At 54.1% G+C, this 21,854-nt stretch overlaps 10 protein-coding genes across 10 annotated transcripts; 5 read left to right on the forward strand and 5 right to left on the reverse strand.

Annotated features, from left to right (window-relative positions):
* Positions 1-567: 567 nt before the first annotated feature.
* On the forward strand, positions 568-2,039 carry PFLUO_LOCUS8226 (uncharacterized protein; the record flags this gene model as incomplete). Its single annotated transcript, XM_073785940.1, has 2 exons — positions 568-693; positions 747-2,039. The coding sequence occupies 2 exons, from the start codon at positions 568-570 to the stop codon at positions 2,037-2,039; spliced, it is 1,419 nt and encodes a 472-aa protein (XP_073642245.1).
* A 511-nt stretch (positions 2,040-2,550) lies between these two features.
* Positions 2,551-3,630, forward strand: PFLUO_LOCUS8227 (uncharacterized protein; the record flags this gene model as incomplete). Its single annotated transcript, XM_073785941.1, has 2 exons — positions 2,551-2,670; positions 2,728-3,630. The coding sequence occupies 2 exons, from the start codon at positions 2,551-2,553 to the stop codon at positions 3,628-3,630; spliced, it is 1,023 nt and encodes a 340-aa protein (XP_073642246.1).
* A 104-nt stretch (positions 3,631-3,734) lies between these two features.
* On the reverse strand, positions 3,735-4,864 carry PFLUO_LOCUS8228 (uncharacterized protein; the record flags this gene model as incomplete). The annotated part of the gene is made up of 2 exons (XM_073785942.1): positions 3,735-4,462; positions 4,579-4,864. The coding sequence occupies 2 exons, from the start codon at positions 4,862-4,864 to the stop codon at positions 3,735-3,737; spliced, it is 1,014 nt and encodes a 337-aa protein (XP_073642247.1).
* A 669-nt stretch (positions 4,865-5,533) lies between these two features.
* Positions 5,534-6,832, reverse strand: PFLUO_LOCUS8229 (uncharacterized protein; the record flags this gene model as incomplete). The annotated part of the gene is made up of 2 exons (XM_073785943.1): positions 5,534-6,123; positions 6,553-6,832. The coding sequence occupies 2 exons, from the start codon at positions 6,830-6,832 to the stop codon at positions 5,534-5,536; spliced, it is 870 nt and encodes a 289-aa protein (XP_073642248.1).
* Positions 6,833-8,014: 1,182 nt separating this feature from the next.
* Positions 8,015-9,502, forward strand: PFLUO_LOCUS8230 (chromosome loss- protein; the record flags this gene model as incomplete). The annotated part of the gene is made up of 1 exon (XM_073785945.1): positions 8,015-9,502. The coding sequence occupies one exon, from the start codon at positions 8,015-8,017 to the stop codon at positions 9,500-9,502; it is 1,488 nt and encodes a 495-aa protein (XP_073642249.1).
* A 333-nt stretch (positions 9,503-9,835) lies between these two features.
* PFLUO_LOCUS8231 (uncharacterized protein) lies at positions 9,836-10,600 on the reverse strand (the record flags this gene model as incomplete). The annotated part of the gene is made up of 1 exon (XM_073785946.1): positions 9,836-10,600. The coding sequence occupies one exon, from the start codon at positions 10,598-10,600 to the stop codon at positions 9,836-9,838; it is 765 nt and encodes a 254-aa protein (XP_073642250.1).
* Positions 10,601-11,295: 695 nt separating this feature from the next.
* Positions 11,296-12,560, reverse strand: PFLUO_LOCUS8232 (uncharacterized protein; the record flags this gene model as incomplete). Its single annotated transcript, XM_073785947.1, has 6 exons — positions 11,296-11,375; positions 11,455-11,576; positions 11,634-11,869; positions 11,930-11,991; positions 12,085-12,251; positions 12,304-12,560. 6 exons carry the CDS (start codon positions 12,558-12,560, stop codon positions 11,296-11,298), a joined length of 924 nt encoding a protein of 307 aa, XP_073642251.1.
* A 247-nt stretch (positions 12,561-12,807) lies between these two features.
* Positions 12,808-14,060, forward strand: PFLUO_LOCUS8233 (uncharacterized protein; the record flags this gene model as incomplete). Its single annotated transcript, XM_073785948.1, has 5 exons — positions 12,808-12,874; positions 12,938-12,944; positions 12,998-13,121; positions 13,172-13,678; positions 13,764-14,060. The coding sequence occupies 5 exons, from the start codon at positions 12,808-12,810 to the stop codon at positions 14,058-14,060; spliced, it is 1,002 nt and encodes a 333-aa protein (XP_073642252.1).
* A 736-nt stretch (positions 14,061-14,796) lies between these two features.
* Positions 14,797-16,337, reverse strand: PFLUO_LOCUS8234 (phosphatidylinositol transfer protein csr1; the record flags this gene model as incomplete). The annotated part of the gene is made up of 5 exons (XM_073785949.1): positions 14,797-15,272; positions 15,335-15,434; positions 15,511-15,552; positions 15,618-16,184; positions 16,245-16,337. The coding sequence occupies 5 exons, from the start codon at positions 16,335-16,337 to the stop codon at positions 14,797-14,799; spliced, it is 1,278 nt and encodes a 425-aa protein (XP_073642253.1).
* A 1,999-nt stretch (positions 16,338-18,336) lies between these two features.
* PFLUO_LOCUS8235 (uncharacterized protein) lies at positions 18,337-21,752 on the forward strand (the record flags this gene model as incomplete). Its single annotated transcript, XM_073785950.1, has 2 exons — positions 18,337-18,967; positions 19,024-21,752. 2 exons carry the CDS (start codon positions 18,337-18,339, stop codon positions 21,750-21,752), a joined length of 3,360 nt encoding a protein of 1,119 aa, XP_073642254.1.
* Positions 21,753-21,854: the final 102 nt, after the last annotated feature.

Below are 21,854 nucleotides of genomic sequence, written 5' to 3' on the forward strand. Positions count from 1 at the left end.
ACTGGGCGTTTCGTGGATGGATGGGCTTTTGATACCCTCTGCGGTATGAGTGATTCTTTTTACCTTAATAACATTCCAATCGTATTTTCCATCATGTATCCATCAACCGCCTCTTCTCATAGCTCGGAACCCTATGATCCTCCTCAGCCTGACTCGCTCCCTTCTGGCCGCACAGGGATACTCAAATGTGTTAGTTACCACTGGTTGCCCGATCACGAGAGTCATTCCCAAGAACAAACACACCCCACCCTGAATCAAACCCGCAGCTCGATGATCGCCTCTCGATGATGTAGTGTGCGCCCGATCGAGCTCGATCTACCAAGTACCGGTACCGGGCGATGGCGGCGTTGCCCAGGCCAATCCGAGGTACCAGTACACCGGGAACCTGCAGAACCTAGTCTCCGCCACGCTTTTGCCCTGAACCCAGCCACCACACATGTGCCCCCCACCTCGGTTCGTTTATAATCCCGGAAAGAGACCGGGTGTGGTGTTCTTGATGTAAATCCCAGTTGCATACTACTTTCCATTAATCGAATCAGTCCTCTGCGACCGGGGGGAAGCGCAGTTATGGACAAGGCCCCGTCGCAGCCGAGGACCGTCGCGGTCGTGGGATCGGGCATGGCGGGCTTGGTGACTGCGCATTTGCTGCACCAGGATAGTCAGCGGCGATTTCGAGTGACGGTGCTGGAGAAGGTGCGTTGAGTAACTCCCACAGAGAGCGGACTGGACCTCACACTTCAAGGTAGAACAAACAAATCTCGCTGAGTGCGGAGTCAATCGCCATCCCCTCAAATGAACAGGATGAGCCCGTCTGGGCCGACGTGCCCATGCGCGCCTTCGCCGGCGGCTTCTATCACCATCTCATTCGCATGTACGACTATTTGGGAATCAACTACCATTCGCAGCCGTTTCTCTTCAGCTTCACTCGCCTGCCTCGGCATCCGCAGCGCGAAACCATCCCCAGCCCACGGATGATCTACGCCTCCAATTTCCACCGGCTCCCGCCCATCCCGCGCACCCAAGATCTAGTGCAGTGGATGCTCGAGGCGGCGTTTGCCCTGCTGTGCTACTTCTGGTTCACCATCTGCGTCTTCCTCGTCACGCCCGTCGCTGAGGACTTGCGGACTGGTTCGGCCGGCGAGTCGCTCGATGCATATCTGCGGCGCATTCACCTGCCGCAGACCTATGTGACCGTTTACTTGCTCCCGCTCATCTCGAGTGTTTGCACCTGTTCGCACGAGGAGCTCCTGCAGTTCCCGGCATCGGATGTGCTGGACTATAAGCGTCGCACGCACCAGCAGCAGCATTATGTCGTCTCGGGGGGTGTGCGCTCTGTCCAGGATATGCTCCTCCAGGGGCTGGATGTGCGGCTGGGCGTTGAGCTGACGAGCGTTTCTCCGCAAGATACTGGTGTGGACATCCAGTACCGTGCTCCCGACGGCCGCCAGCAATCTGAACACTTCGACCTCATCGTACTGGCCGTTTCACCTGACATCGCCGCCTCACTCTACCCCCGCTTAAACAAGCCATTATCCAGCATACCGACGACGACGGTCGAGACAGTCGCGCACACAGACGATTTTAGCATCAGACCCATGCTGCACGCAACAGCCTCCTCTTCGTTATTATCATTATCGCTAGGGAAGAAAAAGAGTCCTGCCACTCAGGCCCGCACGACCCAGCGCATCCACATCCTCTCCACCCATCTCACCACCGAATCCGTCCACGAACAACCAAACTCCATCTTCGTGACAACAAACCCCATTTTCCAGCCCGATCAGTCAAAGGTGATCCGCTCTGCGCGCTTCACGCGCGTCCTGCGCAGTCCACACAGCCGGATGCTCGTCAATTCGATCTTTCAGGATCCTCTGAAAAGGAGTTCCTCCACATTACAAAGTTGGCGCAGTGGCGACCATGGCGTCTATCTTGCCGGTGGGTGGTGCTGGGATGGCATGGTTCTGCTGGAGGGGTGCATTGTCTCCGCGATGAGGATTGCAAAGGACCTGGAGGTTTGCATACCGTGGCAGATGGAGGAATGAGTGGCCGTGCAAATGCAGCAATATGCGGAGGAGAGAGGTTTCTTGACAACACTTCATATACCCCAACTCAGTGTTATATTATGGCCTTGCATTTGTCACGATAAACCATAAAATATGTCTGTGCATCCGAATATACGAGATTTCTTTACATGTTGGAAGAGATTCCACGCAGTAATTCCTACTATCCATAATCAATCCCACCTATTCCAATCCACACATGTCGGCCCTCTCGCTCGCCAATGTGTGACTCCATAAGCCCCGATTAGTTTACACAGTATACCCAAGTACAATTAACATCGAAGAGAATAATAACTCCTGAACATACCAAAGACCGGTGTGGAATAACCGCAGACTCCATACTCCCTCCTTAACCTACAAGGCTTGGCGCGGGTAGCCCACTCACGTCAGGGATCATCAACAACCACCCTCTACTCAACCCATCCCATGGTGTCTTCCCTGCCCTACGCCAATTATTCAGGATTATTCATCAAGAGCGAAATCATTACATATTATGCTCAGCTGGCTCCGCCGGATCGTGTCCCCGCCGGGCGACGTGTACGGGCTGGACCATGCAGTCCTCAATGTGCGGCTGCCGCCGCAGACCATGTGGACGAATATGGGATATTGGGAGGTGAGCCTCTTTGTTTTGTTTGGTTATGAAATGCAGAAAATTCACATTCAAGTATAGCATACGGCGGATTTCCCGCAGGCCTGCGAGGCGCTTCTTGAGCAGGTGCTGAACGCGGGATTGTTGGCTGGAGACCACAGCGACAGTGACAGCCACGGCGTCAGGATCGTGGATGTGGGTTGTGGATGTGGTGACCAGTCGCTGTATCTGATGGAGCTCATGAAATCTGATGGCGACGACAGCCATGATGTGCAGATGCCTTCTGGTCTGCGAGCCAGAGGCAAGAATCATCGGTCCTCGGCAGAACGGCCGCTGATCGACTCCTACGTGGGCATCACATTGGAGCCAGCGCAGGCGAGACTTGCGCAGCAACGGATCCAGGACGCGCAGCAGAGAGACATCGACCTCGACATCAAGCACGAGAAAAAAGCAGAGATCTTCTGCGCAGACGCCGCAGACCCCAGTACCTGGCCAACCCACCTCCATCAATCTCTTTCTCTCCCCTCTTCCCAAAAAGCAAAAGCAACAACAACTTGGCTCCTTGCCCTAGACACAATGTACCATTTCCAACCCTCGCGCCTCCCCCACCTCAAACACGCCCATGGAACCCTACAAGCCTCGCTAATGGCCTTCGACCTCATCCTCGCAGACAGCGTGTCCTGGCGAGACCGTCTGCTCCTCCGACTCGTGTGCTGGCTAACCGGGTCGCCGTTTGGGAACTTCATTTCGAGAGCGGAGTATGAGCGGCTCCTTGTGGCGGCCGGGTATGATTCAGGGAGCATAGAGATCCGCGATGTTTCGAGGCATGTTTTTGCGGGATTGGCTGCGTTTTTGGATGCGAGGGTAAAGGAGGGGAAGCCGTTGGGTTTGAAGGTGGGGAAGTTTAGAGTTGCGAGGATGTTGTTTGGGTGGTGGGCGAGGAGTGGTGTTGTTAGGGGGGTTGTGGTTGTTGCAAGACGGTAGTAGAAGGACCAGCTTTGGACCTATCCCATGTTGAGGAATAAAGCATATATTGACGCTATCAATAATGCAGAACATACACCATGTTGATTCAAGTTATGTATGTCTCACTCGTCCTTCTCGCCCTTGGCCTTCACACTCGGCCTCCCACCCAGCATTTTATACAAATCTCCACCATGCAAAAAGCACCACGTCCCAGCCCCAATGGTACAAAATATAACATCCCAACTCACACTACTAACAGCCGGATGCTCATATACCGCACGAAGCAAAGCCCAGACAACAGCCTCACACGAAGCAACACCATCAACAGTCCCCACCACATCCCTCACCACCCCTACAGTAGAAACCGCCTGCACCAGTACACTGGATGCAAAGATCCAGCGGAAGAAGACGACGTAGCGCTTCGTCGCAGCATTGACATCGACGCCGTCGCTGCCATGTAAGCGGACAGCACGACCATCAGAACCCCCAGACGAGCGACTGCGACGAGGACGGAGCATGGCAGGAACGAAAAGTAAGAGATGCGGAATTAGCAGGAGTAGCATAAAATGCTTGGTATGTGCCGTGTATGGCACTAGGACGGTGCTGAGCAGGGATGTCGCGATGGGGATTAGTTCTAGGAGGAGAGGTGGTGTCCAGGTGTATGCATGGTGATCGTCCTCGTCGTTGTCGTAGGTATCATCATTACCATGTTGATTGCCATGGTCATGGCTAGACAATCCCCCCCTAGAGACCAGAATCGTCGCAAAGAACAAATTCTGCGCGAATGAGATGGCCACGACCTGCCCGACAACCATATACACCCAGACATTGGGGATGCGGTATCTCCGAGCTATAACAGCAAGAGAGTCAGTGAGCTCCCAATCCATATAATCACAAGCACAAGCACAGTCACAATGGCAATCTAACAGATCCAAAAAAAAGGGAAACTTGAATGTTAAGACATACCCATAATCCCCAAAAACAGACTCCAGCCCGTCGCCCAAAGAAAGATCTGCCCACTCCACCAAAACCGTGCGGGCGACTCAATAACGGTCTCCCACGCCTCCCGAAAGAGTTTCGCGTCCCGTAACCACATCTCCAATTTGAAGATTGTTGATATTGACTGGACCCCACTCCCAACACTACCAATACCACCACCACTACCAGCAGCAGCAGCAAGCAACAGCTGCTGAGTTTGAGACTGTTGACTCCCCGCCCAGGTGCGATAGGAGTGCGCAAAGAACGCGAACATGTAGTACCATGTCGCGGCGAGGCTTAGGGCTGCTAGGGTGACGAATATCCTGAAATGGCGGCGTGGATTGGTGGTGGTGGCGGTGGAGGACCAGTCATTGCGGGATTGGCGAGTTTTGTAGCGGGCGTGGATGGTTCGACAGGTGTGGAGGGAGAGGGTTGCGCAGACGGTGATGTAGCTAAGTAGGATTGGGAGGGAGCGGTATGTTGTTGTTATTGGTGAGGACATGGTCGGGCATGCTTGCTATGTATGTGTGGAGGTGTGGAGGTGTGGGATTCAAGACCGAGGTTGAGTGCCAAGAGCTTGGGGAATGGTCGATGTGGTTCATGGACATGAATAGCTCCCGGTTTTAAATGCTCTAGTACGCTGATGCTACGATTGGTCATACGATTGACAGATTCAAGACAGTTTATATTTAGTTACTGCTGGAACAATCATCTCTCATGGCTCTCTGCCATCCCCAACCTGCAGATGCCATCCTCACTCACTCTCCGGCTGCGGATCAACAAGAAGCGCTAGCACAAAAATAATATATGGACAAATGATCAATAATCACAAATCTAAAGGCAGCATAGGACCGAGTAAGTAGCGGCGCAATCGACCAGGATATTGTTGGGACGGTTCCTTTTTTTGGTGTTTGTTCGTTTTTTTTGCTTTTTATAAATGCGGTCACGCATTGGTCCCCACGCCGAGCTTCGACTCGGAGGATTCTGAGTTCCGCGAGGCGAGGAACTTCTGGAACATATCCGAGATCTTCTTCTCAGCGGCCTCGTTGCGCTTGGCGTCGCCGTTCTTTTCCATAATCAGGCCGCGCAGCCAGTTGTTCTCCAGCTCCAGTTGACCCACACGGGCCTCCAGGCGGCTGTTCTTGTCGTTCGTCTCATTAACGGTGCGCTCCAGGGCTGCCTCGCGCATCTTCTTCTTCACGCGGAAACGGGCACTAGCGGCGGTGTTCCGACGGCGCTTGTCCTCATCGGCGGCATTCAGGGCCGCTTCCTCTGCACTGGCTTGGGTCGACTTTTGGGTGTGCTTGCGCTTAGGCCCAGCCGCGGCAGTGGCAGCGGCAGTGGATGACGGGTTCGGGGCAAGAGCTGGGGCCAGGTTGGGCGCAGCTACGCCAGCCGCAGGCGCAGGAGCCTGGGTCGCAGCCACCGATCCATTTGGGGGAGTCGAGAAAGACGAGTCTGACCCGGGCGCCGCCGGTGGGGCGTTAATAGTGTTATAATCGGTTGGATACTCAGAGATATTGCCCAAGCCATCTATCAAAGCACGTTAGCATTCATCCATCACTCCAATTGTGTGCCAGTGGGTTTGTGAAATCACGTGGAATTGCGTGATAGCGGAGAGAGCGCACGCCTGCCACGGACACAGGCCACAACGTGCATGTCATGCAGGACCCTTAAATTGCTCCAGGGTTCAAGCTAATCTGAGGTGATGGACACAGAGTCTCAAAAAGATGACATCCAGTGCCAAGACGGTAGGAAATAGCAAGAAGGCCAGAAAGCCAATAGGATGATCCAGGTACCCATGCACAACGATTCCAATAGCCGCAGAGAGCGCGGCGAAAACCGAAGGGCACAGATGGTGTGATCAGGGGCAGAACTCGTGCAGGTGGGATATCCAGCCCGTGCGACCGGGAAGTCCAGGAACGGAACCAAACCCGAAGGAAAAAAAAGACAAAGACTCACCATTCAAGAAATCGAGGAATTTCATGTCCGCCTCATGGGATGTTGCGTCGTCGGTCTTGGTGTTATCCACCGAGTCGAACGTGGGGAGGGAGAGACCCCCGAATTTATCGAACTCAAAGAATTCGGCATTGGTAAAGAGAGCGAGTTCCTCGTCGACGTTGAAGGAGTTCTGCTGCTGCTGTTGCTGTTGTACCGCCTGATGGTAGGGCGAGGGGATGGTGTTCAAGTCATCGAGGTATTGCGAGAAGTTGGGCGCCCGCCGCCCGTTGTACCCGGCCATTGTGACAGGTCTGTGTAAATGAGCCCACGAAGGGTGTTCAGAGGGTGGATGTTGTAGATGAAGGTTCGCGTCTGCGGGTAATTTCGCGGTTGGGTGTGCGCCAGGTGTGATTCGATCGCGCCGGATGCGTCGAGGGAGGGTGGATGAGTTGGGTTGGTAAAATCACGAATGGCCAAGGCGATATGATCAGGTCGAATCGACGATGGCGGTAGGTGGATGGGGTGATGGTAGATGGAAAGGAGAACAGAATCCACGGGGGATTTCTTTGAGGCAGTGGTGGGGGAAATCCCGGATGACGAGGGGATGATGACTATTCCATGTAATCTTGCCTCGATCGGCGATTAATAATGCATCGTCCAGGCTTCAAACGGACCAAAAGAAGAATCATTTTATTCTAACTATACCCTTCGTGATCTTTACTATTCTCTCATGACTTATTCACTGTTCCCCTCCTCTCTGTCGTCTCTGTCGTCGCTGTCGTGGCCCGTTGTGAAAATTCAGTCCCAAGTCCGATAGTCGGAGCGGGTTTCCCCCATCCAAATGGAATTGGTAATCCGCCGCGCTAAACCGTTTCCGTGCACTCGGACACGCAGCGCCAAGCGCGCCTTTCTTAACCCGGATCCGGCATGCCCTCCCTCCCCGACAGTGATTGGTTGGTCCATTTGTCAGCGCCTTTGAGGCGTCCCAGGCGTCCGATCACTCCCGAGGATGTTCAGAACAATTATTAATCCTAGTGTCCAACTGTGACCCTGTGTCTGTGCGCCGGCAGTAGTGCGCGGGAAGGAATGGTACATGCAAGAGCTATATAGCAGTGGAAGATCAATTTGAGCTTGGGCCTGCAAGGACCGGCGAAGACCTCAGCCCCGAGAGCTGCAGCGGGGATCCAAGGATAATGAAATGTGTTCTAATAGAGCACTGGTAGCTGATTTCTCTACACAAATGCCTTTAGATCCAGTTTTCAAACGAACCAGTAAATGTAGACTGGATTGAGGCTGTCCACTCTGCTGTATAGTCCATGGTCCCGTGACCTGCTGTGATTCTTATCGCCACGTGACCCATTGTTGATGTTTTGGATCGGAGCGAGAACTGGACTGACAGCAACATCTACGGCGAACAGGACGCACGTCTCATTCGCCAGATACTTAAAATCACACCTCCGTCTCCTCTCCTCCTACGCCCAACATGGCGCGTCCCAGAACGGTGCGCGCCCCAACAACGGCCAGTCTCCCAAACAACCTCCGCATACCCTCGACAACTCCCTCTCTCGTGAAGACCCTCGGCAGACTATCTCGCCAATCCCTGTTAGACTTGGCCCAGATATGGCTCGAAGATCGACATGTCACCTCTTTCCCGCCATATCTACTGCGCGACAATAACGGTGGCGAGGACGAGGAAACCCTTCCATACCCCGCCGCAGAAACAATCGAGGAGGTTCGCCAGGTGTACCAGGACTTCCAGGAGCGCAAGGGCGCCAAGCGGGAAGTCCTCGAGCGGATTTTGGAAGGCGATTGGCGACATGGTATCACTCTGCGACAGCTGGCGATGGCAGACCTGCGCTACATGGACGACCACCCGGCCAGCCTGCGATGGACCGCGCTGGAGCTCAATCGCATCGACCCACGGCGGAAACAGACTGCCGGTAACTCAGCGCTGACGGACTGGTCGGCAAGTGTCCCGCGCATCCAGGCTGCAACCTTCGTGCGGGCTCTCCAACGAGAGATTTCCCCTCTAGTGAAAGCGCATTACCACCTCGCTCGCGCATCCACCTTGCCCCTAACATTCCTCCGGATATTTGTCGTGGACTCGCCCTATCAATCTCCGCGCCAGACAGCGGATATCTTCACCGACTCATCGCGAGTCATCTACGTCGCGTTCCCGGACAGCTGTCCCTTCATCTATACCTCTGTTTCGGCATCCACGGGCGCCAAGGCCGCCGCAACTCCTGCAGTCCACTCCGTGGCAACCGATTCCCGCAGTCTCCAACGACTAGTGCGCGAGGCGATTCCCAAAGCTCTTTCGCGCCCCCAAGAACGATATACACTCAAGGCGACATCGCTAGCCGCGAAGAACCTGCCGACTCTGCTAGCGATGCGCGGTCCTGGCCGGTCCAACGCCGCAAATGGCTCATTTAGCATCTTCGCCGATGCGGTCGTTGAAGGGAGCCCGTTGGATCCCCGTCCTGCCAGCACGGTCACTCCGGAGGAGTATATCCAAGAAGGGATTCTTGCGGTGTCAGAGGACAATGCGAACCGAGAAAACACAGAGGGACAGGCCCATCCGGACTCGAAAACTAAACGCACGGTCGACGATCACAATTCCACGCTTCTGTCCCCATCATCCAAGAAACGGCGTCTCGCCATCCATTCCCGCTTCGGGACCGCAGGGTCCTCTATGGCGCAGGCGCCACTGGATCGCCTGGATATCCGTCTTCTAGATACACCTGGGCAAGGAGTCGGTGATGGTGATGGTGACGATAATGATGGTCAATCTGCCTCGACCCTGCCAACTGTCTCACTCGGTTTCGTGGGGACGGATGTCATCGGCGGGATCCGCAGACTTGCGGAGCTGGGCATAGTGGATCCCGAGCGCATCCCATCGTGGATGACGGGCGAAGAAGCTGTTAGCATGGCGGTTATCCGGAGGGGGAAACGGGTCCGGAAGCATCTGTAAATTGTTGGTGATTTGTTTTTTGCGTCTGGTGTTTTGCGGTGATACCCATATTTGGTTTGTCTTGGGTGTTTTGGGAATGAATGGTATAAGCCACATTGCATTGGTGGTTTTAGTATTTGGTCTTTAGCGCATTATATCTTGTTTAGTATTTTCACCGATGTATAGGTATCGCAGCACCATACCTGGTAGGGAGTATCTGGTGATTAACGAAAAGAGTCTTCGATCTCTAAAAAAATATCTCTTTCCATTGCTGCAACTCAGAAGTATCTGCTCCATATGATATCCCCAGAAAATATGAATGCCTCCCTCCAACCCTCCCCTACCAAGTCAGATCTAGCCATCCTCCACAAAATCACCCATAACCAGCCGAACCTGCTCCAAAAAGTTCAAATGGCTCAGAATCACCGCACAGCTGTCCATGAAATCCTTCACGCGCACCTCCTCCCACAGATTCCCGCCCTTCGATTCAACAGCCCCAATCTGCATGTCAACCAATTCCGGAATCTCACCCCTCAGCTCACTCCACACCCTCGACAGCGCCAGATAGGGCTTGATATCAATTTTCCGCTGGAAACACAACCGATACGCCTCCCTGGTGGCAACAAGGTATCGCGCCGCAGATGGAAAATCCGCACGGCGCGCGTAGAGAACAGCATTGACAAACCGCGTGGTAGATGCCATGTCGGGGCGCTGGAACGTCGACCGCGCGGCGGCGATGAATTCATCGGCCAGAGCGATGGGGCGGCCCGAGGATGCGATCTGGTCGTAGAGCTCGGGGGACATGCTGCGCGCGAGCCAGTCTTTGAGCTGGAGAGAGTAGTCCTGCCAGCGCACGGCGTGGATGCTACCGTTTAGCGCTGGGCGTGGGATCTTGATGTTTAACAGGCGGTGCAGGTTGTGGAGTTGGGTTGCGTGGAGGGCTTTGTGGAGCCAGTCGTCGAAGTAGAGGGCGTTGGTGAGGATGTGGGTGTAGTCCGGTAGGATGAAGCCGTGTTGCGGGAGGTGGGTGCCTTGGTCGGGTGTTGTTTCGGGGGTGGATTGGGAGTGTAGTGTATCTAGGTGTGGGTTTGGATCTTCGGTAGTAGAGAGTGTGTTCATGGTTGTTGGGATGGAGTTGATGCACGGGGTGGTGAGGGAGATGAAAAGGTTCGGCGGATGAAGAAGTAATGGGCTGGTTGGGAGGTAGATCAAGTACGAGACTGAGAAGTTGATGGCAGGTATCGGCAAAACTGATGTCTTGGTTGTTGAGAGAATTGGGAAAGAGCAGGAAATACCCTGCTAAAGAGGCCGGGCCGAGGACATGATAGAGACCTGGGAAGCCCATGGAAGACTGAAAAATCCCAGAGCGCGGCAGGACTCTGAACATAGAGAGGAGAGAGAGATAGTTGATGATGTTCGCTCAGTAGTGCAACCGGAAACTGCCGTCAAATCGAAGCAGGTTCTCGAATGTAGCGTGGGCATCAAGCCCTGTCATTGCTGCAATTGATATTCACCCTACTGTTTGCAGTGTTCGATGGCTCGGCATGTCCTGTCTTATTGTGTCCGAGATCATATTCACATATTGACTCTGTGTATGTAGTATGTAGTTGTCGGATAGGACAGCGAAATGTAATCCAAAAGAAGATAGTGGCCTCTCAAAATCTACAGTGCTATCAGCAGGCAAGGTATTTAGAATCATAATCATGACAGTTAGCAATTGGGGTATCTGAATCAAACAACCACCGAGTTCCAAGACCCATTGAAGCGGTGGCCAGCACACAACCTCCTTGAACGCCATCAAAACAATCAGCACATCAGCACCTTAGGCCATATTCATCGTATTGTGACGACGCACGCGGCCGACTGGTGAACCAACGCGAGTACGAGGACCATTCTGCGCCAAACCAAGAATTTGTTAGTAAACACGAACATTGTGGGTTTGGCAAAGCCGAGCAACAGGGATGGTCTCGTACCACGTTCACCAGACAATCCAAACTGTTCCGCCACGTTGAGATAGCCTTCTTCATTGACACGGCCATCCTTTTTGAGAGATTCAAGGTCGTGATCAGGCTTATTGGATTTCCAAGGCGCTCGGCTGATTTGATTTCTGTTAGCGGGTTGTCCGCAAGGAATGCGCTCGACCTGAACTTACCAGTAAACGCAACGCACACCGGAAGCACGGGTGGTGGCGGCCCATTGATCGAAACAGGCCTTGTGGATGTTGTTCCCGCAGGCCGCGCGGCAGAAAACAATGGCCTCGTTTGCCTCGAATTCCATGAAGCAGATGGGACAGTCTCCCTCGATGGGTCTCTGCTTGCCACCCGTGTCTTCGGTGGAAGCAGCTTGTCCGCGGCGCAGGGGAGATCCATGGTACATTTCACGGACTTCCTAATTGAGGCAGCAAGCAGCGGATTAGCCTGGTGTATCACAGAAAGACTGCCAACTTACCTCGGAAAGGAAAGCCAGCTGGTACTGGAGGTGTTCGGGTGCTTTGAGCGCATTCACCAGCACTGCATATGCCATCAGTACGAGAAAATAAGAATAGATAACAATAGCGGATGATGGATAGGCCATGGCTGTGCCGGAGGATGCGGAAAACATACCGTAGAAGATGTGCTTGCACTGATTCCCCTTCATGGCGTCCGGGCAGTCACAGGATGGCACCTTCCCAATCACCGTCTTGTACAGATTCCCCGTCGTGCCGACCATGTCGAACGAGATCTCCGGCATGTTGCTCGTGCCACCCACCGTGTGTCCTACCACATACATCCTAGACACGCGCCATCAGTGGGTGTTTCCAGCGAGCAGCTTGGGATACGCACCTCTGGGTTCTCGATCGTCGCAATCTATCCATGCACGACGCCGGTGGATAGGCGCGGAATCTTCGCAGACGATGTTCGGGCGTAACGGGCGGGTTGGATTCTTCTCGTCGCTGTTTTTTCGCCCGGGGTGTGCGTTTGGGCGCAGGTGTCGGGTCGTCGCCGGTCAAATCGATCACGTCGATATTGGATGGCGCTGCGGTTCCAGTTGATTTTCTCTTGCGTGAAACTTTTGCGCATGCCACTGCGCCAGGATCCATTTTGTTGGATACGTTCATTGTGCTCGAAGGAGAGTCGAGTAGGGAGGTAGATGCAGAAGCAAGAAGGCAGATAGTCCATAACAAGAGCGCGTTTGCAGTGTTTGCATCAAGCTCTTATCGGTCAAGTTAGTTGAGTTCGCGGAGAAGCACGAACCCACTCCACTCCAATCCACCATCTAACTTATCACCGCCGGGATGACAACATGGGCAGCTCCTAACTGACTATCCCCAACGCTGTTCTCCATTTATGGCTCGGCCACGAGCTCCTTCGGGCGCCGATGCCCCCAAGGAACCCCATGCGGTTTCTTTGAAAGGTACGCTGCCGATAACAGACCCAAATTCAATGCGAGGCATACTGACCGTGAGCTTTTCAACAGTCCTCCGGTGAGCTCGCTGAATCTTGAATTCTACCTGCCGTGGCTTCTAATGCTTGCTAGTCTCTCACGTCCCTCGCTTTCCCTGCAATACCCTCTCCCCGCCGCCAACACCAAGATCTCAGCACGAGCATCCTTAAGCTATCCATCCGAGGAAGCCGACGACCAATTCATTCTCGCACCTGTTGTGAGTAGGACAAGCAATTCCCACCGACCTACGCTGACACAGCTACATAGCTCACCCTCCCCCCAGCCTTCGGATCCGTCTACGTCGGCGAAACCTTCGCCTGCACGCTGAGCGCCAACAATGAAATTTCCGACGACGAATCCGGACGCACAGTGACAGCCGTCCGCATAGTCGCCGAAATGCAAACCCCCTCCCAAGTCGCAGCTCTCGAACTCGAACCAACGACCGGCAACGACAAAGCCCAGTCAGAGAATGGGCTTGGGCTGGGCAAGGAGGAATCTCTACAAAAGATCGTCCGGTTCGACTTGAAGGAAGAAGGAAACCATATCCTCGCGGTCAGCGTCAGCTACACGGAAACACGGATCGGAACAGACGCCCAGGCGGCCAGCGGACGTGTTCGCACATTCCGCAAATTATACCAGTTCGTCGCGCAACCGTGCCTCAGCGTGCGCACCAAGGCATCAGAGCTGCCGCCGCTAGAAGTGGAGAATAAGTCCCTCGGCCCATACGGCAAGACGCGGCTGCTGCGCTTTGCGCTGGAAGCCCAGCTTGAAAACGTAGGGGATGGTTCAGTTGTAGTGACCGTGAGTTGTCGAGCATTTCTTTTATATTCTAGCTCGCCAGCTAACCAACTCCACCTAGCAAACCCGGCTGAGCCCCAAGGCGCCATTCACGTCGCAATCGCTCAGTTGGGACGCCACCATGCCGGACATGTCAGTGGCACAGCCGCCCCCGACGCTCAACCCGCGCGATGTCTTGCAGGTTGCATTCCTGGTGGAGCAGGCGGAGGGCGCGACGGAGGGCCTGGAAGCGTTACAGAAGGATTTGAGGCGCGATGGGCGCGCGTCGCTGGGCCAGTTGTCGATCGAATGGCGAGGTGCGATGGGGGACAAAGGGTTTTTGACGACAGGGAATCTGATGAGCCGGAAGCGGAGTTAGGCTTGTCTTCGATACAGTACTTAGGGATATGATTCTTCCATTTATAAGGAAGATGGAAAAGGATACTCGCATATTATTGTACCAGTCTACACAGCCCTACATACCGAATATTTCGATACCCTCCGCCGGGGAGGTAGCACAACATCTACCTGCTGGCAAGGGGCAGTACTCCAGTCCATACCCCAGTATCCAGTATGTACTCACGCACACCGGTACAGACCAACAACCAAGTGCCGAGTTAGCCATTCATGCCCAAAATGGATTTAAGCATGGCCGTGCATGAACACTCGGACCAGCGGGCATTGGGTCCCGAGAGTTCTAGACCCTGCATCGCCTGCATGGCCCCGGCTGGAACTTTCAGTTTTCAGCTGACAGAGTCTTGGTCTAGAATTTGGGATATTGTCCCATAACAAAATCCGTTTGTGCTGAGGCGGCCGATTCTGGGCGTCCTGGGTCTCTCCGGCACAGCCCCGTCCGCAGACGCACCGTCCTACTTTGACCACACACCCTCGCGTTCCTGTCCGTTGTAACGACCGGCGTATCGATTCCTGCACACGAGCGGGTCCATCGTGGGTGCTTGCATGAGGCGGTGAACTGGTGTTCAGTTTCGATTTAATTGAGAGTCAAATTTAATGCTGTACCAAAAGTATTATTCTAGATATTTACTCTGTGGACCACTGATAGGCCAAAGTAAATGGTTATATACGCCCACACACACACACGGCTGCATAAGACATTAACGTACTGTATTAGAGTTCTGCTGCGACTTTGAGTTGGGGTTGGGGTAAAAGTCGATCTTCCCACCTTCCTGAATGACCCCCGTGCGGTCCAACAAGTTTCGCCCACGGACATAGGGATCCAAAGTCCAATAGTTCAAGTGCAAGTTCACTATCGCAGCTTCCCTCCGAGAATTCGCCTTATCTAGCTCCTCCGGAGTCTTTGCCTTGATCCACTCAGAGGTTGCGTTCAGTAACTCCGTCCCGATACTTCTCCGTTCCGCATAGATAACGTCCCGAGTGGCAGTGTCTTCCATCTTCGCATTTTCGCCCTCAATGGGCTCGACAAACTCGAATGACCAGTTCTCCTTGCCGTGCAGTTCCTGGACTAGTCGTTCTGGAGCAATGAACTTCTCAAGTTCGGCCGTCGTGTAGGTGAAGTGGATGCGGGATGCAATCTCTGGTTCTATCCATCGCTTCATGGTTTTCCAGATACCTGGGGTTCGGCTTAGTTGGGAATACAGATATATCGAAAGGAGTAGAAGAGTGACAGCGTACCAGAGAAAGCCCATGGTGCGTTGTGGATAAGAAGGACACCTAGGAATTCGGGATATCCAGTTTGGGAGCATTCGATTAGGAATTTTGCAGCTGCGTACTCCTGTACCCACATTAGTACTATTCAGCAATGAAGACCGCATTGCGCGGTAATATTTTAGAATAGAAATAAAAGATACCATATTAGACACCGAGAAGCCCGTCATATCAAATATAGCAGTCTAGGTGTGTACACAATTAGCAACCTGTCCCTTACCACGGACTCAAGATACGTAAAGAAACATACCACACCCTCCACTGGAGGCACAAGCACCAGCCGCGCAGCCTCAATCATATGGAGAATCCCTCGATTCAGAACCTCATTCTTCTCCATCGATCGATGCAGTCGGCCTTGAAGGACTACGATAGGACGACCGACTCGATCCGTCCCATGCATAAAGCATTTTCCGGTGCGCAGTTGCTCCAAGAACCCATGGCTCAGCTTCGCCTTTTGCGGATCAGACGTCTCGCGGGACTCTTGGAGGGCCTTCAGCTCGGTATTGGCCACCACGGTCTCGTCCACGTTGAGGCGCTGGTTACGCCATACGAGCGCGTGGACAAACATTGCGAATGACTTGCCAACGTCCCATTTGCGGGCTTTCAGGAACCGCAGCAGGAGTCGATCGGGAGACTCTTGTCTAGTGGTGTTCAAGAGATACTCAAAGAAGGTATCCGGAGAGAGGTCGTTGATTTCATTCCGGAGAGCCTTGAGCTCGGAGCGGCTGGGAGTGGTCTTCTGGTGTAGGGACTCTACGAGCTTGGGAGTGTAGGCTGAAGCAGTGGTCTCGAGGTTATTGTTGCGGTTGTGTACAGGCTATTTCTTGTCAGAAGAAGATCTCAATGCGGGGGATCTGTTGATCAGATGTGTCTATACATCTAGTAGCTCTAGGACTAAGCTCCAAAGTTGCTTCAGCTTATGTCTTTGCTCCTGGGACAGCTGGCCCGGGGTGTTTGGAGTGACAGTCATGCTGAAAGTAAAGAGGATTCAGCCTGATGGAAGTTTGAGAGATCTAGTACATTGGTCTTATTCTCGAGCACTTGTTCTGATAAATATTCATATGTGTTGCCATGTGATGGTGACGTTTTCGCATGTGAAGGAGTCACTATCCTTCGACCGTGACTCCCAATCATCCATGACAGCAACGGCGAAAGAAAGCGAGATCAGGCAGATGCTTTTCACATGTTCACATGCAAAACCAACCGATGTAAAAGAGCATAGTGGCCACATGCTGAACTCGATTCGACAAATTGGAGAGGTCGATTCGCGATACTCAAAGACTGAATCCCCCGCCACCCCCCACGACTCAACGGAGGCATGTGCTTCGAAGGCATGTGCTTCGTTCTATTGAACAGGTGTTCAATACGGCTCGCATGTGTGAACATAAAGACAAGCGGGGTAAAGAACCTATTTGTAAATCGCTCGCTTGCACCTGGGTTTTAGGGATTAGCGATAAGTCTTGGAAATATACTGAATCGCCAGTGGTCGAGCGGCGCAGGGTGTTTGTATAGTTGAGGCGACATCTGAGGCAGGCGGTCTGGAACAGCAGGAAGGGAGGGACCGTTCCGCGAGAACGCGGCACGGTCCTTTCGAACCCGGCACACATGGCGATGGTACGAAATCAGAGTGAGTTACAGTTAGCTAGTAGTGGTAGTATCCATATTAATAATGACAATGCTAGTTAGCAATCGTAATGATCATAGAGAAGGACTATGTCAAAAATCTTAGGAGATACTAGGTAGCATCCACCGCTTCTTTGGCAAAAGCAATGTACATCTGTCGGTCGGGATGCAGCCACCAAACGGGCTGTCTGGGCCAGGGGTCCCCGTCAGGCACGAACTCTGTAATGAACGCCGATATACTCTGCCCTTCCACGCTGGACTCTGCTACCGACACAGACTCGTTCACTATCGCCCACGCCCCACCGCCCGGAACAGGCATCGATCGCCCGACCCACCGAGCCGAGTTCCTCCATGGCGGGACAGACTGATTCGGCCGCCTCCGAGCAATCCTGCTCTTTTTGGCCCCTAGTCGAACCTCTCTACAGGACTGACTTGGGACTACTGAAATTAATGTTATTCTTTATCCCTCTACGCCATGTCTCACTTGGTTGCCCTTCAAAGGATCCCGCCCCCCCACCCCAAACGGCGCCCATAAACGGCTTAGGTTAGGTCGTCTGACGAAGCTCGCTGCGTCCACGCAACTAACTACTGTATAAAAGTCAGCCCCAAAATCCATGGGTCCCAGAACTTTGGGTGATTCTCCAGACTCCATCCCCGACCATGAATTGCATCGAGTGCGAGGTGCTCCACCGAACCGTGAGTGTTGGTGGAGTTGTGCGCACCCCAGTCAGACAGCCAGAAGAATAATGAATGTGCCTGCTCAGATTGAGTTTCATCTTCCTTCCTGGGCTTTATGCAGGGGTGCAAGGACTTCCATAGCCTGCCATTGACGGGCATCCTTTCATAGTTAGGTTCGTTAGTGATGGTGGAGTGCGTGTGCCACTGGGAGTTACCAGCTAGTAATGGCGTTACCACTGGCCATCTACGCACGCAGCCGCCACCCTAGACAGAAGGTGAATTGCAGAATTAATAGGCGAACGGGAGAGAATAATGGTTGATAGTCTGTGGGTATACTTGAGTAGTCTAGTAGTAATGGACATACCAGTGAAAAGCTGAACCGGGGTGTATTCTTTCTGCCAATACATGATCGACCGTCACCCCTCCATCCTCCTTCTCCTCTTCCTTTCTTCCTCCTGTTCCTTCTTTCTTTCTCTCTCTCTCTCTTTCCCTCCACAAGTGACATTGCGGATTACGTTTTTAATTGGAATCTCTTATCAATTATCTTTATCCTTCCTCCTGCGCATTTCTCCTCCCTGATTGATGCGGTCGGAGATCCCTCCACAATCCATGCGGCGCCAAGGTCTCCCTGAAAATTAACGCTGCCACGCCCTGCTGCGCTCGCCACCATGCCCTCGCAGAATGCCACCGTGGAGGGGGCCCCTCTTGCGGACTATTTCTGGATTGCCGGTGTGGATGGCGCCGAGGTCCTGGATACCTTCAAGCGACTCGGCGAGGACTATCGCATGAATGGCGCCACGTCCCCCGGCCCAGCCCTGGCAGCTGTGATCCAGGAAGATGCAGAGGAGGAGCACAAACCGACCCAGAGTTCATCTCGGCCGACCTCCATGCTGTTTGTGGGCAACGAGCGCGGGGGCGCCAATAACCGCCTCTCCACGCTCTCCCGGGACTCGGAGCAGTCCAATGGGACCAGCAGCAATCGCAGCAGCATGACCGTCAAGGGTGCGTCGCCCTCGCCGCGGGGCCCGTCGATGTTTATGGAGGATTTCGATTTCGATCAGGCCCTCCTGAAGTTCGCGTCGGAGAGGGACACCTTCCTGACCGATTTGAGTCTGAGTGCGGGGGCCATCACCCCGAACACGCGCCCGCGGTCGCGCGTGCGCACCCAGAAGATTGTCGATGAGGCGCCGGCCCCGGGGTCTAATAATCTTCTCCGATCGGGTATTGGGAGTGTGCGCCGGCACATGGCGTTTCGCGACATGAACAGTATGAAAAGGCAGCCGTCCGTAGCTCGTCAAGGTGAGTTAGAATCTCAATATGCTGCAAACGTCAATTAACTCAATTGCTCGTCCCAGCTTCCGTGCGAACCTCCCGACGACTGAGCAACTACAATTCCGTGATTCCTGTCCCGCAGCCCCTCGAGATCTCCCCCTCCATGCACCCTCTGAAACGCCGATTCGAACCCGTTCTCCTCGATCGATACCCCAACCGAGGCATGTCGGAGGAGATGAAGCAGCGTGGCAATCTTCCTGACTACGTTCCCATGTTCGCCTTTCCGAATGATATCAATATTGTTTCGTCGGACCAGCGTCCGCGGTCTACCTGGCACGGGTTTGCCATGACCACGGACAATGGCTCGAAACTGCATGCGATCTGTGTGATTGTTTGGATTCCCCTCAACCAGCGAGCAGCGGAGGAGTTGGAGAAGCGCTGTGAAGAGTGGCGGAAGGATAACATGACGGACGAGGAACGTGAGCTGGCAGCCAGTTTGGGCGAGAGATTGGCATCTGAGCGGGCCAAGCTATCGCAACTGTTGGCGCAGCTCCCGACGGTCCCCTCCGGGTCAGACTCGCGCGAACAGCTCGAAGATGAGATCAGTGCGGTGGAAGAGAAGATCGGATTGATGACCGATTTGCTGCGCCCTGTGCGACACGGTGCAGCTTCCAAGATTGAGGGCTTGACCGACGGCGATACCGGCTTTTGGATCCCCCGGGCCTACGGGATTCTTGGACGAGAGAGCACGATGACTACTTTCTGGAAGGAATGGTTGAAGGCCGTGATTGTGCCCATGACGGAGGGCGCAGTTCAACGTGTGCCGCCTCCTTCGCCGCGGATGGGCCTTTGGCAACCATTGGAGCGATATGTGATGAACCTGTGCACCGAAGCATTCTGCCCGGTCTCGTCCAAGACCCAGGTGGAATTGGCCATTCGGGAATTGCGACTGTTTGCGCGGAATGAGGCGCCCAATGAGCTTCCAGGTTCCCGAAATACTGATCTTTACGCGCTGTTCCGAACCCTGTCTGTCCCCAATATCGTCATTCTGTTCGAGTACGCCCTCACGGAGTCGCGAATCATCTTCCTCTCCTCTCACACCTCTATGCTCTATCTTGCGACCCGAGCTTTGGTTGATCTTCTGTTCCCACTTCAATGGACCGGTGTACTCATCCCGGTGCTTCCCGCTCGATTAATTCAAGCCATCGAGGCGCCATGCCCATACATCGTTGGTATTGAGCGGCGCTACGAGAAGGTGGAATTGCCATCCGACGATTTTGTGCTGGTGGATCTAGACTCCGACATGATCGAAAGTACCATACGGCCCACTCCACTTCCGCGTCACCAGCGTCGAAAGCTTTTGTCACTCTTGCAGATGGCTGCCCCTCATCACACCCGCTGCGGTGTCCCCACTGGCCCGCCTGCGTACGCCATTGAAACATACCCCTGGGACACTTTCCTAACGGAAAGCAAGGCCACTTTCTCCTCCAAGGCACCGCCGACCAATCTGGCGAAATATGTCAGTCTCAACTCCAACGCATTTGGACCGAATGCCGTGATTCCAGGGTCTTACCAGGCACCAATTTTCAACACCTTCTTGCATGCCCGCCAGGAGGCTCCTTCGCGTGGCCTTTCCTCCAAGGGCTATGAACGCCCAGGGACGGCCTCGACCGCCAGGGCCGGTGCTTCTCCTCCATCCCCCAGAGAGAACTCGCCCACGTCTGGACACTTTCCTCCGCCTCCGCCCACGCCGACGTCACGGACAGACTCTGGAATGGCTCTGCAGGCTTCGCTGCGTGAAAAGCGCTCTGGCCACTTCGATGCGGTGTCGCGGAGAAGCTCTTCCTTCGGAGCGGAAATGCGAGGTATCGCACGACGTCCTAGTGTACCCTTCCTCGGGCACACATCCAACTTGTCGGTGACGACCTTGAACACCGTTTCTGGCCACGGATCGACCTATGCACCATCGGTGTATGCCCAGTCGACCATCGCTGCGTCCACAATCGTTCCGCAAGCTACGGTCCAGCCTGTTACCAACGCCGAAGGCACCTGCTGGATCGAGGGCCACCTTTTCCAAACCCAGCCGTGGGATGAGAAGATGGTTTGCGGCATTTGTGATGATCTCGCGGAGGAAGGAATGTACAGATGTTCTGCATGCAAATTCACCGTCCATAACCGCTGTGCCTCTCAGGTCTGCCTGGTGTGCGATGCCGCCTTCCATCCAGACCAAATTCGCGCCGCTTTTGTTCGATGCTTTGCCAGCCTGTTCTATACCTACAAGAAGTTTCTTCATCCCGCGAGCAGTGACAAGAAGAAGTCGGGCATGTACTACCAGTTCAACATGGAGGCTTTCATGAAGAGCATGCCGCACGAGCACGCCGAATACATTGCAGTTCTGCAGCAGACGCAAGGCTTCAACGAGTTCATCAGTGAACGAGAGCGCACAAGCCCCAAGTCCAAGGACTCGAAAATGGCCCTCTTCGACGAAATCATTCTCTCCAAGCGCAACCGCGGCCGGACCTCGATCTTTTCCAGCCGCTCAACGACGGACTTCTTGTCAGACACCTCGAACCACCTCTGGCGTACAGCCAGCGCCACCTTCTTCGCCCCAACCAGCCGCAGCCAGCAGAATCTCTCTGCAGAGTACCACACCCGCGCTCCGACCCGCGCCCCGGCAAAATTGGACACCAGTCTAATGAAAGAACCCCGCATGATCCACGGTGCTCCACGGGTGTCCAAGACGGCGAATAACGCCCGCAGGAAGCCGTTACCTAAGCTGATGAATGGCTTGGCTATCTCGCCGCCCAGTTAGGCAGAACGCTCTGATTGTCTTGGGTCTGATGCGATGGTTGCATTGCATTGCGAGTGTCGCCCGTCTAAGGGCCTTGCTGAAACGTTGAGATGCACCGCCCCG

This window comes from Penicillium psychrofluorescens, assembly GCF_964197705.1.
Source record: "Penicillium psychrofluorescens genome assembly, chromosome: 5".
In the NCBI taxonomy this organism is placed as follows: domain Eukaryota; kingdom Fungi; phylum Ascomycota; class Eurotiomycetes; order Eurotiales; family Aspergillaceae; genus Penicillium; species Penicillium psychrofluorescens.